Raw genomic sequence first — 16,515 nt, 5'->3', positions numbered from 1 at the left:
AACATTCCATGCCAGTTAAAGAAAGAAAAAATGATTTATGATATAATAAAAAGTGTCGACAAAAATTGTGCAAAAAAAGTTTGCATCTGGTTGGATATGTATTTATAAAACAAAACAAGCAATATATTTGACCGGTCCAGCTTATACTATTTCTAACCTAACATTTAAATATAAAATATAAAATCTTGCATGTTTCACCAGCAGGACGTTCCTCTCGACGATGGCTCAGCTGATTTTTCTGTTGCTGCTGATGCTGGTGTGCCAGAGCGATGCTGCTCCACAGGTCAGAGAGAAATGTGATGATGATTATGACGATGAAGATCGTGAAGACCCACGTGTTTCATATTCTATTTCAGCGAAGGAGCTGGACTAATCAGGCTGTCTTGTACCTCAGAGGAGCACGTAAGACAGAGTGTACAAAAAAAGGGTTGAAAGTGTGTCATTTGGTTTTGTTCTGTTTCTATACAAGGCCATCGTCCAGGAGTGCAGCGGTTCATCAGGGATGATAAAGACGCTGCATATGCATGTGAGTGTTGTCCCATTCATGATTGATTGATAAGAATTTACATCGAGGACGTACAGTGCAGGCATGACATTTTGACCACATTTGCTAAGATACAAATCTGTGATATCATTTTAAAAATAGATTGTCATAATGTTTCCGCTTGATAAGATTGTCTTGTACTTGTGTTGCAGGGTCTTTAAAGCGGTTCATAGAGGAACTGCGTTCACTTTCCGGGTCAACTTTTACGACGAGTCGTTTGCAGGGAAGAGAAGGTAAATCACGGTTTCCTGTCGTCGTACCTTCGTTCTCTGACAATGTGTTCTTGCTGCAGGTGATCCAGACGAACTCTCAGGGCGGCTGAACTGAAACAACAGTTATGACGAACAAACTGTAACTACAAAATAAAGAGTTAAAATCAGTTTTTTTAGCCTTTATTGTGTCTAGTCTCGCTGATACATTCACACATACACAGCAGCGATCCTCGCTTTCCATAAGACTCTCAATCAACGCTCCGACGTCAACTCAGTCAGGGTCAAAGGTCGCCAACACTTCTCAGTTTGTGCTCCATCAGTCCAAAAACACCTGGACATTCACATACAAAAGCTCTAGATCTAGAGTGGCCGGTGTGTGAGGGTGAGCTGTGAGGAAGCGAGCTTCCCTCAGACGTCCTGCAGGTCCTTCTGGATGTTCCACAGTGTCTCCGCGCTGTCCTGCAGCTGAGACACCTCGTCCTCCGTCAGGGACATGTTGACCACACTGGCCACGCCCCCGCTGTTCAGCACGCACGGCAGACTCAGGTAGACCTGGTCGCTGATGCCGTACATTCCCTGATGGTCAGAGAACATTCAGTGTACAGCAAACCACGTGAAAGAAGGGGGCGCTATCCTCAACATGAATTGAGTTTGTGAAGTGAAACGGTTCAAACCATTTTGAAAACATCTCTTTTTGTGCAGCTGCCTGTTTTATATTGTTATGTTAGTGTAAGAGCCCTGCAGTTTACAACACTGGCAATAAAAACTTTCTGATTCTGAAATTGAAATAGTGTGTGATGGTGAATATAAACTCATCTGAAAATTACACCTGGTCAGAAAAAAGAATTCAACAGGACTGAACACATCAACAGATGCAAGTATATGTCACTAAGTGTCATCAAACCAGTGTCTGAGTCGGAGTGAGTGTGTGTGTGTTTACCTGCACCATAGTGGAAACTGGATGAATCCTGTTCATGTTCTTCATGAGAGTCTCAGTCAGATCAGCCACACTGAGACCGATGGCCCAGTTGGTGTAGCCCTTCAGTCTGATCACCTCGTATGCACTATGAGACACACACACATTCATGCGCACACACACACAAACAAGCGCACAAACAGTGTTAGCATTTTGACACTGCAGATTAACGTATATTTGGATTAAACAGTATTGTTGGTGATACTGAAAAGGGTAACAACAGATTGACTCAGAGGACTAGGAAAGGTTTTTGGCCTCATCTCAGAATAACTTTCTGACTGCTGCCCATGGCCTGTCCTGACCTGTCCACCACCATCTTGTGAGTCTCCTTCCAGTTCTCGGCATCGGCGTCGGTGCCGATGTCCGGGTTGAGGGTCTGCAGATTGACTCCTGCCACGTTGGTGCCGCTCCACACGGGAACTAGAATGAGACACCGTCAGACGGTTTGGACCAAACAAGAGCGTGGCGCCCTCACCGCTGGTGTCTCCATGCTCCCCCAAGATCCAGCCGTTGAAGCTGCTGGGATGAATCCCCAACTTGTCGGCCATCAGGAACCGGAAGCGAGCAGAATCTAAGTTGGTGCCGCTGCCGATGACCCGGTGTTTAGGGAGCCCGCTGAGTTTCCAGGTGACGTAGGTGAGCACGTCAACTGTGGGAGTGTTGTGGAAGTGTTACTTAGGTCTGGTCAGAGGTCAAAGGGCGAAGGTGGGATACCAGGGTTGGACACGACGATGATGATGCATTCGGGGCTGTATCTGACGATCTGAGGGACGATGTGCTTGAAGATGTTGACGTTCCTCTGCACCAGGTTGAGCCGACTCTCCCCCTCCTGCTGGCGGACGCCGGCCGTCACCACCACGATGCGGGAGTTGGCCGTCACAGAGTAGTCTGAGGAGGACACGGAGAAGAAGTGAACCTGTCACAACGGTCCACCGGGTCTTCTCACCTTTGTCGGCCACTATTTTGGGAGTCTTGAGGAAGAGACTCCCGTGCTGTAGGTCCATCATCTCTCCTTTCAGCTTGTCCTCCATAACGTCCACCAGAGCCAGTTCATCTGCCAGTTCCTGCCACATCAGAGACCACAATCAGAAGAAATATTTTCATCACTGTCGATTATACTCCCCCAAAACACATAAATATCTTCAGCATGAAATAAGACCGTGGACCCTCCGGGTTACTCCCCAAAATTGAATTACACTAAATCATCTGTAGGTGTGCATCTTTGAGTTAGTGGTTGTCTGTTTAAATGCGCCCTGTGGCGAACTATCCAGGGTGTTCCTGCCTTTCACCCTAAAATTGAATAAAATTAATTAATTTTTTCCCAGTTCTTCATTCCCAGTTCTGTATGGGGAACACCATGAAAAGGTCATCATGACGAGACAACCAGCAACACACGAATATAAAGACAACTGAATTAAGGACGTTTTTTGACTTTGAGGAAAACCACACACACAAACAAACATCACCAAGAAGAGAAGGCAGTTGGTAGGGAGAAGCCAGAGCTAACATGAGAGTCTCAAGTGGATGACAGAGATCCGCAACCAGAAGTTAATGCAAATAAACATCTTGTCATTTTGCCTTAAGAATGTTAAGAACGTTAAGAATGTTTATCCTACAAAAACCATATTAAAACAAAAAATATATCCACCCCTTACCCATTTTCACTAGGGGAGCGCTAAAGAGCCAGCTGGGAATGAATGAATAAAGGTGCTGCCTCTTGCTCAATCAAAACTGTGCTAAAACCCGAAACGCACTATGAAATGAATGTGATGTCAGTTTTTGGGCCAAAAATGTAATTAAATCACAGAGATTCCTCTTATATCGTGGGGCTACAATCTGAGCATTCACCTGTATTAAACGAAATCCGTATGGTAGTTACGCCGAAAACAACTCCCTCATGCAAACACAAGCTCAGAGATACTTTAAAATAGATGAGAAATTAGGTCATGAAAGAAACTAGAAATAAAGGTAAATGCTGCTTATTATTGCTTCTTTCTCTGTCGAATATGGTGAAAAAAAATCTTTAGTTTATACACAATCTCTAAACACTATGAAGGTTAAGTTAAAGGAGTGAAAAGAAGATCAGATAATGGACCTTTCACCACTGCCCTGGCGATCTGAACTGTGAGGAGATAATTGGACATCAGACAACAGGAGACTTGTAATCCTTCAGTAGTCTGTGACCCTGCAGTCACTCCAGCGCCAGGTGTTAATATGCCACCTGATGGGAATCTTACCCTGAGCAGGAAGCTGAGAGCGCAGGCCATTCCCACCTGTCCCACTCCAACCACCGTCACTTTGTTTCTGGGGGGCTCGGAAGGTCCCGTGGACATAGGGGTGATCAGCTTCTGCAGCATGGAGGCCATTCTCAGAGCTAAGAGGGAAGCAGAGGAAAATATATCAGACAAATCTGAGGTCCAAACATCAATAGTGCATAGAATATATCCGTCATTATGTCAGACATCCGGCAGCATCTGCTCTCAAGAGGTTCCCCCTGAGCAGACACACACGAGGTCCGAGATACTTGCACTGAGAGGCGACGCTCCGAGCTGTGAGGTAAAACCACCACCATGTGATCAACATGACCAGCTCCACTGATGCAGTCTACAACCAGGTCTCTGCAGCATCCACGCGCTCCTGCAGTCGCGGCTTATGCAACCCAGCAGAGGACGGTACCACGTGTGCCCAGAGAGGTACCTCCCTCCCTCTTCGCTCCCTCCCTCGTCCCAAATACGTGAAGGACAGAAGAACATAACAAGACTGAGTCGCTGTGGACAAGTTAAGGAGTTACAGTAATCCACTAACGCCTCCATCTGCTACTGCTCACTGTCCAGCTCAGGCATGACAATAAAAAACTTTTGTTCTGTAATTCTTATATTTTATAAAAAATGTTTTAATTATAAAGTATATACAGATAACAAAATCATAACATTTTGGCTTATATTAAAAAGTATAATAATATTTTAAATTACTAATAAAAAATGTGTGCATGTACGGTATGCTGTACTTGATTTCCTCTGAGGGTTGACGACAAGTTGGATAAAAGCAATTTACCTTCTAACTAAAACATATCTGGTTCCTTAATTCAAAAGAAAAAAGAACAATTTTTGCACACAATTAAGTCACTTTTTCCCTGAATGACTGAGTTTAGCTCAATATTTGTTACTAGCTAAAATATTTGACATGTAAGCGAACAGTTATTCTGGTCATTTACAGTCTGAAAACTTTGATATTTTGACGTAGAGATGGTGACATTCAAACTTAACAAATAATATGACCAATATTAAATTGCTTTTTAAAAGGTATTTGAGTTGCATTTTATTTTAGCATCAGCCTAGCTTAGCAGAGCTTCTCCACTGTTATTTGATAAACATTAGTCTCAATCTGAGGTGTAGTTATCTCAATAAAGTGAAAGAATCTGGTAAGAAAATGGAATATTATGAAATTCACATTATAAGTATATTTATTAAGTGGAAGAAAATACATTTTATTACTATATTCCAGTGATAAAAAACATTAGGTCCTTGATTTCAAACAAAATAGTTGATAAAATTAACTTTAAGAAGTACATTTTAATAATTTTGAATTTGAATTAGTTTCCTGTAATTTATTACATTCACAAGAGCTCAATAAAAAAAACAAGGGACATCACCTTTTGGAGGTTGTCGAGCGGTCAGATTTCCTTGTGTGTGTTGGAAATGTCAGTCTGCAGTCCAATGGATTTAATAGTCTAAGCCGCTCCGTCCCTCACAAAGTACGCTCACCTGGTGCAGCATTAAAAAAAAAACATGCTCAGAGGATCTTGAGTTAACACAATATGCTCGGACAATAATGTTCTTAAATGTTTTGTGGAAAGAAATTGTGGTAATGCGTCTTTAATACTTTTGAGTTTAAATTCGGCCTGTTGACATTTTAAATATGAAGAATAATTCATTTCTTCTGTTAACTCTTTTTGTAATAATTATTGGATGTTAGATGTTTGCAATAAATTTATTATTTAACAAATTTACCAATATCTAAATTATTTTTTTCATTTTTTATCAAATATAATTAGGTGTCTAACATGAGTTTTACAACTTTAATATTCATTACATGAAGGATGCATGGATACAAATGTCGTGGTTCATCAGTGTGGTTGTGAAATGTATTGTACTGTACGCTAGATGGTGCTGTTAAGTCAAGTGATTTTCTTCCGGCAAAGAACATCAACTTTAGGAATTGACAATTGGACGCAAGAATGATTACAACCAAGTTTATTTGATGATACACCACTTACATCATAAATAAACAGTACAAATCCTCACCCACATAACTGGTGTGGCCTCTGTCCAATGACCGAGAGCTGCCGGTTTATCATTCACGTTTCAGTAACCAAATCTAGATTCACTGGTGTGCTGCTTCATATTGCTAGAAACTTTGATAACAAAAAAAAGAAAAGGAAATGAGTGACGGGAACAACCATCACCTGCAGTGGACATTCTCCCTCCCAGTGTGAACACGTTGGCGACGTGTATAAGTGTGATTTTTTTCCAATGGATGCTGGCTCAAACAAAGCGAACAATAGTTTGGTGAGGTCAGTTATGTGGGTGCACTGCAAAAACAGTCCCGTGAGAGAGACTGAGGGTTACAACTCTAATAAAAACAAGCACAAAAAAAAAGCCAAAGAACAGATCATGGATGCTGAAGAAACCCAATCATCTATGATCACATCATAAACGTTGCACGCATGAAAGACGGTTCGTACTAAATGCTGATGATTCATTTCAATGTGGAAGTGAAAATACAGTAAATGTTCTTCATGATCACTCAGAAGAAAGAAAGATCAAACTTCAATATCTTTGTGCAGTCACTGAAAAAAATGAAAGGTTTTCTTCATCAGTGACGTCTCCTTCCAGCACACACTTCCAACAACCTGAGCACCGTAAGAATCTCTTCTAACTCTAAAGCTACTGAGGAAATCTGAGTTTTAGTTGTTTGATGGATGTTTTGAAGGACAATTCTGTCAAGACACTTGTTTCAAAAATAATCTGGAGGAAACAAATCCTCATTTAGCAGTTTAGAAAAAACCTCATGATCTTCAATGTATTAATCATCCTTGTTGGATTTCTTTTCTTTATAAAATTTTAACTAAAGCCAAAAGCACAGTTTTCATACAAGAGTAAAAAATAATTCCACTAAGACTTTCTTTGGAAAAAAAAGTCCTCCGCATAAGAGCCAAACACAGAGGTCCGAATGTTCCTTCGACGTCAGACCTTTTGACACAATTGGACTGGGCTTCCGCAGAACGCAGCTGGTCAAGGCCTTCTCTGATTAGACAGATTAAAATAAAAGGTAAGCTTACGCAACAGAGGTCCAACAAAACTCCAGAATTATGCTTCAAAACTGAAGGTATTTTAAGCGAAAAGTGTCCAGGCACATGAGAAACACCTGGATCACAGTGTTAAAAACATAATGATCTACAAACATGCAGGGATACACTGGCCTCGCCATCTGGCTCTACAGACGAGGTTAGATACGCATGAAGACAACAAGTCACAGATTAAAAACGACAACAAGTCTCTTCTGTCAACCAAGAAATGTCAAGTCCAGAAGCTACAGTTTGAAGAGCGCTCCCTCCAGTGGTGGAAGGATCAACAGGCCGCACAAAAAGTGTAAATGTTCCAAATTAAGCAGGTTCCTTGTCAAACCAGGAATGAGGGTTCAGACCAAGTTTGTTGTTGTTGTTGTTGTTGTTGTTGTGGTACAGGCGACAAAGAGCAAGTTTGGACCCGGCAGACAAATTTACTTGCCAGCATCCTTCACAGCTCCTCCACTGCCGACGCTCAAGTACACAGCTGCTTTGTCCACCAACTCTTGAAGTGGGACGACGACTTTGTCAGCAAGGCCTTTGAGGGTGTTGATCTGCTCCGGCTCCAGGTTCTGGTAGACGTAGTACAGAGACACACCTACCACCACGAGGAGCAGGAGCTTCAGGAGCAGGGACAGGAAGCCTCTACTGGTCGGGGCTTTGCCGGACAGGGCCCCTGTGGCTCCTCTGGAGATGGACTCGGAATACGAGCGCGTTTCGGTATGGATGTTGTGAAACACACGAGACTCATCTAACCAGTATTCGCTTGGCTTGAGTGGTCGACCGGCTGCTCCCCGGATAGGACGTCTGCATGTCGCACTAGAGACACAAGACACAGACGGCACACAACATGCATTAGCATCATAAGCATCCTTATTTTTTTCTTCTCATTCTGAGCAGTCTTGAATACTACTTTTATTCTGCTGAAATAAGATCCATCATTCCCTCTGCTTTTAATATCTTAAATAATGTACAACCCCTGAAGCTAAACATAACTGTATTGTAAATGAAAGTTTGTAAACTAATGAAATTGAAAGAAACAACCAACATCTGCTCACTGTGACTTAAATATAGTGATGAGAAATTTCCTGTAGTTTTAGATCAATACACTGTTGAAGAACATCTAAATAACCTTGAGAAAAGAAAGCACCAGAGTCCTGATGCGTGCGGTACCTGATGCCTGTGGGCGTGCTGATTTCATTGGCCAGGATGTCTTCAACAACACTCTCACTGCTTTTCTTGGGAGCCTCTTCAGTTATCAGTTCTTCAACCACCTTTGCAGGTAGAAAACGTATTAAACTACCAAACACATTATCATTTGAGAAACACAGGCGAGACTCTCGAACCTTTGTTTGCCGTCTGCTACTTGTCCTCAGTGTCACTGGAGTTTTGCTTCTGCTGCGGACCGGTCTGTCCGACACGGGTACGGGCTCTAGCTCTGGCTGGGTTGCAACAATTTCTTCTACCATATGCGAAACACATATTTAATTTTTTTTAAAGTAAAATGAAAAAACACTTCTACTTAAAAGGTTTACTCACCATCTTCCTTGTCACTGTACTGGTCAGAGTTTGTGTTTCCATTCTGGTTGCTGTCAACTTTTGGGAGAGTGGTGACCTCAGCCGGTTCTTCTGCAGCTGGCTGCTCGATGAGCTTCTGCAGCTTCTTCTCGTACACTTTTCTGGTTGACGCTGGGTTTAATAAAGAGTTCAAATAAAATATAAATAACAAAAAAGTTACTGTTTACATTACTGTCAATAAAGCCGTTTCTAATTAGGAAAATTATCTTTAAATGCATATCAAGTATTGTCAAAATTGAATACAACTTGAAATCATCATAAAAACATCTACATTTTAATATTTAAAAACAACTCTACATAACAATACTAAAAGTTTAATCCAAATCATGTTTTTTTAAGGCACTATCAAAATATGTTAAAAGCATATTGACAAACAGCATAGTGGGAGAAAATGGTCAAAGTTAGATCCGGTTGGTTTCGCTTGAACAAGTGTTCCAACACGCACCCACAATAGGTCCTGAGTCCACACCATGTTTGGCCAGCTGCTGCTTTAGATCATCGTCAGTCAGGTCTGTCACCTCCACCTCCTCGCTCCGGGGCTTGTCTGTCTTCTTGGTGGCTTTCTGGAGACGAGAACTTACTTTTAGAGTCCAGACATAAAAGTCACAGAATCACCGATGATGAAACAATACATTGAGTGACGTTGACGATGGCGGGAAGATAAATACTACTAACCCTTCCAGATCTGCTCCTGTTAGAAACCACCGGAGCAGGCAGCTCCTCGTCGCTGGAGAAAGTATCCATGGGTGGATTCTTCTTGTTGTTCAGGACGGTCAGGTTCTTCAGATAAAGCTGCACGTAAACCTCCTTCTTGTGCTCGCCGCTCGGAAGAGGCACGTTGTTCGCCGTTAGCTCACTCTTTAACTTATCTTTTGTCAAAACGGACGGATCTTCCAAAAAATCTGCCATTGTGTATTATCTTCGTGCTATCGTAGTGAGTTGTTTGGTGGCAGCGGCTAACGGCAGCGAGCGGTAAATCCGCTATCAGCGGAAAGCGTGACCGAAAGAAAGCGCTGTTGTCAAACAAGACTGGCGCCGAGCCGCCGCCGAGTCCGCTAGCGGGAGGAGAGGAGTTCGTAAAATACACCCCGAGTTCGCAGTTTTAGCCTCGCACGCTTTGTGCAAACGGATAACGAGTATTTTTCTTCAATTGGCAAACGCATGCACGACTAGAAAAAAACGGTTTGTATTCAATTAGAATTTGCTTTCAAGTGTGCGAATTAGCTTAGCAACCAACCGGCCCACTTGCGTCTGTCTGTCCGCGGTCACAGCGAGGGGAGGGGGGGAGAAGCATCCAGTAATGTGATTGGTCGGAAGAAGCCAGTAAGGTCGCCGCGGATTGGCCCGTTATGAATAAACGCTCGTCGACCGCCGCCACAAAGAAACTGACAACGACAGTTTTCATTATGAATTAATTCGTAAAAGTCATTGTTTTATTTTACAATTATCATCTCCAGTGTTATTTATGTGGATATAAATCATATTTTAAGAAAGATCACGGTCAAACATATCTGTAACATTTAGGTTTCCGGTAGTGTGGTACGGTAACACACTTGCTCTGACATTAATCGTTCACCTTATTTCTGAATTTATAACTTAAACTTCTTCAATAATTTTACCTCCACTTCGCCAACTTCAATTTGTATTACATAACACAGAAAATGGGGTTTGTCGATGCCTGTAGTATTACTACCAGAAGAGGGCAGTATCACTGTAGCTACAATAAAGGTGAGGTTTACGTGTCTATGAATGGAAATTCAAACCGTATTCATCAACACAGGGAATAATGTTTGTCAATTAAACCAACAAAAAGTCCAACAAGTCTGTCTTACCTTTAGCTCTTCCTTTTCCATACATACGTCTAAAACTATTTTTCTACATAAACGAAGCCCTAACATACCTCTAATAAATTAGATGATTTTAACAGGCAGTCCGAAAAAGAGCTGTGCAGGACCCCACGGATTTTTGACTTTCAGTCATCTACATTATTTCATATTTATATATTGAACTTGGAGGATGAGGATCATCCAATCCGAGGTCATTGTACTCAGTATCTCTAACAAGTCATCACAAGATGTGCTGAAAATCCATGCTCACTATCTTCTATAAAAGTCAAAGCCTTCATTTTAGGTTATCACATACAGATATATCATAACCAGCATGATCAGAACTCTATTAACTGTTTATGTTAAGGTCAGATCGTGCTAAAAAAATACAACTTGAACCAGTTCAGCATTGACTTGTTATGTTTAACCAAAACATTAAACAAATGATTTATTTTTCTTGATTTGTGTGATAGCCTGTCATAACAGGTACGGTGGGTTCCAAAGCCAAATCAATTAGCCTCCAAGCCTTTGGGACCTTGGGAGGACACCAGAGTGCCTACTAACCACAGCAGCACAGCAATAAGAAACCATCATATCAGAAGCACACTTGAAGTTAAGAACTAAGGAGACAAGCCTAGTGAGGTGAGACTCAAGATGGTCTTGTACACATGAAGAGTAGAAACAGAAAAAATTGGACATAGAAAGCTCAAGATGGAAGTACCGGGTAAAGAAGAAAAGGAAGACAACAAGTAATAATGGAAATCTGATGAAGGTTCTTTACTAACCTAGCTGTTACAGTCTAGCATTTTGAAAGTCCAAAACACAGTATATATGCCTTCTTCACGATATACACGTATGACATTTACATAATTTAACATTGTTTTTCCTGTAATGCATACTGTTTTCCATAAATAGTGTTTATTTCGTTAATCATACTAATTGATCCAGAAATCTCATCATGAACCTTCTACTGACGGAAATACTGTTCAGCTTTTCCACAGTGGATTTGTCAGTATAGCGTAAGGCCAAAAAAGTATCGAGCCCCTGAGAAACACCTCTTAAGCTTTCTTTGTGTGTAATTTACTCAGAAAATAATACCTGAGCCAAGAATCACAGAGTGCGCCTCCTTAAGCATAACATACATGGCCTCTGAAAAATGATCAAAGACCGCCCTTTAATTGTCAACGCTCATGTTTTTAGAATGAGTTCATTTATAATTGAGGTGCCTGAACTGATGTCTGCCAGGCTGGTAAATTGACAACTCGGTTACGGCACACTTTAAATTATCGCTCAAGGTACATCAGCATCTAACTTAAACAAGTTTGCAATAATAGAGCTCTGAATTCTGTGTCAAACACAGATGTGATGGCCAAGTTGAAAAAGCAAAAGTTAAAACACTTTATCCCAGAGTGTCTGATCTGATAGTACTAACACAGTACTAACATAGGCAAGTTACCGTCAGCATGTAACTACATTATAACACCTTAACTGACTTAATCTGGCATATGTTACTTTATAGCTTCTAGTTTGACACATATGCAATTGTACTGACGGTATATTTTCCTGCACTGATCTGTTATACCGATCTCTGTTCCTTAAACTCTTCAAAGAAGGTGTGTCTCCTTGCCAAACTAATTAAGATCAAGTCCAGAGTAGTTTCCTGTACCAAAGTAGGTTAGGACTTGGCCTGTGTGTTCTGGCTTCCAGATGCACTCACACAGAACATTTTCATCTGTTGATAATCCAAACTCTATTAGAAGGACACACACTAAGTTGTAGACATTTCTGTCTAAAGGAAAAATGAGACTCCCTCTGCCTCTCGTTTGATGCCATTTTGGCCTCTTGCCTGTTCTTTCACAAGGACTTCAACATGTTTTTGCCGCACTACTGTTTAGCTGTTTAATAAAGACTACACTTGGTCGTGTCCTTAAGGCACTTTAGGTAAACATTACCTTGTGTCAGCTTTCAATGAGAAAGTAAAGAATTTCTATTCCGTCTTCATTGAGAAGCCCACGGGAGACAAAGCTGGATCAATTGGAGGAAAACTTAATGTTGGTCATTCATCTTGTCAGAATGTCATGCATTGACATGGAAAGATAAACACTAATATGATCTCTCTGAGTAACCATGGGTCTCGTCCACAGTAGCCATTACGGGCCTTCAAAGGTTCATAATAAAAGAGCTTTACAGCTGTATGACCACACTTGTTAAATATCTAAACAGATTGTTTTTGGCTACAGGTTGACGTGCAGCATTAATACTCAAACTTGAGCTTGTATTAGAAATATGTCATAGGGTTTAACCTGCGAGCAACAGTCATACTTGATAGATTTTTTCTTAATTTTACACCTTTAACTGCTTAGTGTAATGTTTAATGTTTACTTAAGTGTAATGATCACCAGTTATTATAAAACATTGTGTATTTTATCAGACAATATATCAGGTCTTCCAGAAAAATTAAGTGCAAGCGGTCTTTGAGGAAGGTCCACATCTTGCTCCTCTACCCTAATGAATGTTATTCTTTAAATTCTGGTTCAAAATACCAACAGGAAATGATTTACCTTATAATTACAAAGGTTTTTCTTGTTTGATATTTTCACATCCCCGATTATTTCATTGAAAAAAAAAAGTTCTAATGGTTTACACCAGGTTTCGTCAAACCTAGTTGTTCTCCACCCTTCACATCCTCCTAATTCAGGGATTTAGAGCTTCTGTCTCTTAGCAAATTTCGTGACAGCTCTCTCAATACTGTCCTATCAGATGCTTCCTCTGGTTTAACTCTGCCTGCACTCTCTTCTTCATGTCCCTCAATTGCTCTTTGTTACCCCATCCTCTGACAATTAGAATGATGTAAAAATACATTGAGTATATATATATATATATATATATATATTTGTATTATTGTAATTTCCTTGTTGAGTTTTGGCTTCTTCTAATAATGTTAAAAAACATGTTGCTCTACAACGGCATTATATGTTAATGTTATGTTATATTTACAATGCACTCAGTGAACATCCATACAATAACAATTTCATGATTCAATGACCCCCTTGCAATCCAGCAAATGTTGGGTTAAAATAATAAAATACAGGTAAGAAGGAAAATGTACTCCTCTAAAGTAAACAGTTTTTTCATCTCACAGTAGAATGTAGCACAAATGTACCTACCATTTTTAATGCACCAATTAGCTCTTTGCAATTTCCTATTCCAAGGAGAAACGTCACAAACACCCATGGAAAAATTAGATTCTTCCACCATCTTCGCTCAAAACACCATCAATCAGACCCAATCAGTTTGGCCTTCCGCTTACCTGGACTTAACTTATTTTAAGTGCTTTATGTACACTCAACCTAATGGTGATGGGGAACAGTGAGGGCGACCTCACACTGATGGCTGCCAGGTTCTTAAATTAACAGGAAAGAAATATTTCCGTGCTTGGGTTGGCCAATGTTCTCAATAGACCTGCCTGCTCTAAGCCTTTCTGTCCAAATAGCTCAACACTGGTGGAAGACCGGTCTGAGAAGAGCCAAAAGCTTCTCAAAAGCCTCCTGTGATGTCTTGGTGGTGACACCGGCATGCCCCTAAACTGCTTCCTGTCTCCCCCACATGCCTGAGTTCTGAGCTCACAAGACATTCAGTCAGGCAAATCACTATTTTAGACAGGCAGCATTAACTTCACAAAATAAATGAAGAGCCAACAACTAGAGGAGACCATGTGGCCCACGCATGTAAGTGTGCCAGAGTCCTAGAGGTTCATGCCAACACCTCAAAGCATTCAGCATTTTATTGCATTTGTTGGCAGCCAATGGATTTAATGAACAATTAAGTATGATAAACGTAATTGTCTACATGTATATACAGTACTGTGCAAAAGTTTTATGCAGGTTTGAAAAAATGCTGTAAACTAAAAATGCTTTAAAAAAAGGAAGTGTTCATTTATTTTCATCAACTAACAAAATGCAGTGAATGAATTTTTGAAGGCACTCGGCTGGTAGGTTGTTCCAAACATCTTGGAGAACTAACCATCCTATGTAGATGTAGGCGTTCTCAAATCCTTCTGTCTGAAAAATGATCATCTGTCTATCATGTAATCCCAGACAGACTCCATGATATTGAGATCAGGGCTCTGTGGGGGCCATACCATCACTTCCAGGACTACTTCTTCTTGACGCTGAAGATATTTCTTAATGACATTGGCTGTATGTTTGGGGTCGTTGTCCTGCTGCAGAATAATTGTTTTTATCATCAACATGAATGGACATCTTCCGATTTTGAAGGGAAATAAGCTTGATGTGTCTTTCATCTGCTGCACCAAGTTTCCTTGGCCGACTGCTGAGTCTCCGATCTCAACGTTGCCCGTTTCTTTGTGCCTCTTCAAAAGAGCTTGAACAGATCATCTCGAAACCCGAGTCTGTTTTGAAATTTTGTCTGGGAGAAACCTTGATGATGCAGTATAATACATAACCTTATTTCTTGTTGCTGTGCTCAGTCTTGCCATGGTGTATGACTTGTGACATGAAACTGTCTTCCACAACCTCAGATTGGTAGCAGAGTTTGTTCCTCACCCAGTTTAAAGCTAGAACACAGCTGTATCTTTTTCAATTAATGACTGTGTTTCAACCTACTTGTGAAATTAATGATCATTAGCACCTGTTGGTAGAATTGGTTGATCATACACCTCATTAGAATCCTAGAAACCCCTGACTTTGTGCAAATGAACCGATAAGAATTGATGCTGGTTTGAAGGCAAAGAGTAGTAAGAACAAATATTGATTTGATTTAGATTTATCTTTTGTTTACTCACTTTGCATTTTGTAAATTGTTAAAAAAATAAATATATTAGTTATATTTTTGAAAGCATTCTTTGTTTACAGCATTTTTTCACACCTGCCTAAAACTTTTGCACAGTACTGTAGATCTGAATAATAGAGTTAAAGTGTCAAATAGTGACCAGTTTCAGGACGACTGTGTGCGGGTCATCTACTCTCAGGTAAAACTAGCTTGTCATTTTCTCACCTTTTAATTAAGATGTTTTGCGGTATTGAATAAGTGTAAGTGCTACTACCTTTGTGCCTTCAGGCGCCGATAAACATTCCAAAAAACCCAGTACTTCAGATTTTATCGTATTTTTGCACCTTGGTTTATTTAAACTCTTTACTTGAAACTATATCAAAACAAATGTGTTGATACTAAATTTGGGAAAAGTCCTGTCATTCTCAGCTCTTGTAGCGGCACGTAGACTCGGGCACTAAAACACCAGAGGCTATCGATGGCCTCGGGCCTCACAGTGCGGTCTATCCTTGCCAGCGGTAAAGGACAAATGTGCCAAAGTCTGCAGGGTTTGGCTCTTTTCACGCCCCCTGGCTTCCAACACCAATGTATCCAGCTGAGGTACAATAATTTGACACCTCTTAAGCAGCTGGACTCTTTAGCGTGACAACCATTGCTTTGTTTTATATTCCTGCGCATATCGAACGCAATGAAAAAATATAGTCAGCAACAATCTAAACTGTGTTTTAATCCACTTTTGAGTTGGGGCCCCTCCATTCAAGCTCCCTCTTCCCTGCCTTATGTGGGATTTAACATACACTTTGTGGTAACCTTGCAAAGTTATCAATTTTTTCTCGGTTCTCACGCTGAATAAAGGCTTGTTTCTCTTAGCCTGCTTGTTAAGACTTCAAGGACAGCTCTCTCCATCTGGCATTAAGTATTGCCTGTGCCAGTGTCGGGTTAACTGACACTCCTGCACTTAAACTAATGGCAGCGAACAGTCATCTCCCATGAGGTGCTCACCTTGGAAAAAATATCACCCAGCTCCTTCATCCCCAATCACAGTAGTGCTCTTGCCACCCACTGAATGATTCCATGGGCATGAAAAGGGGGATTGTTTCACTACTCAGGCATACATAAGGGAAAATGAAAACGTGTAGAACGCATGTTCTGCCTTAAGAGAGGTGGGAAGAGGAGAGCTCCATATGAACATAAACCTAGAGTCAGCAAAATGTCAGTAGGATAGAATCATGCAACCACAA

The 16,515-nt window shown here is 40.8% G+C and overlaps 2 protein-coding genes across 2 annotated transcripts; both read right to left on the bottom strand.

The window, feature by feature from the left end:
- Window positions 1–920: 920 nt before the first annotated feature.
- On the bottom strand, window positions 921–4,280 carry ldhbb (lactate dehydrogenase Bb). Its single transcript, XM_087797045.1, has 8 exons — window positions 4,261–4,280; window positions 3,970–4,106; window positions 2,679–2,796; window positions 2,447–2,620; window positions 2,208–2,381; window positions 2,035–2,152; window positions 1,697–1,820; window positions 921–1,332 (listed from the first exon to the last, which is right to left on the bottom strand). The coding sequence occupies exons 2-8, from the start codon at window positions 4,096–4,098 to the stop codon at window positions 1,165–1,167; spliced, it is 1,005 nt and encodes a 334-aa protein (XP_087653171.1). The 5' UTR covers window positions 4,099–4,106; window positions 4,261–4,280; the 3' UTR covers window positions 921–1,164.
- A 1,690-nt stretch (window positions 4,281–5,970) lies between these two features.
- tmpob (thymopoietin b) lies at window positions 5,971–9,915 on the bottom strand. Its single transcript, XM_087797926.1, has 6 exons — window positions 9,333–9,915; window positions 9,103–9,220; window positions 8,619–8,768; window positions 8,426–8,541; window positions 8,253–8,353; window positions 5,971–7,898 (listed from the first exon to the last, which is right to left on the bottom strand). Exons 1-6 carry the CDS (start codon window positions 9,564–9,566, stop codon window positions 7,514–7,516), a joined length of 1,104 nt encoding a protein of 367 aa, XP_087654052.1. The 5' UTR covers window positions 9,567–9,915; the 3' UTR covers window positions 5,971–7,513.
- Window positions 9,916–16,515: the final 6,600 nt, after the last annotated feature.

The sequence above is a fragment of the Callionymus lyra genome, chromosome 8 (assembly GCF_982586985.1).
Source record: "Callionymus lyra chromosome 8, fCalLyr1.hap1.1, whole genome shotgun sequence".
NCBI lineage: Eukaryota > Metazoa > Chordata > Actinopteri > Syngnathiformes > Callionymidae > Callionymus > Callionymus lyra.
Note: the sequence above shows the minus strand (reverse complement) of the source record. Positions and strands in the feature narration are given on the sequence as shown.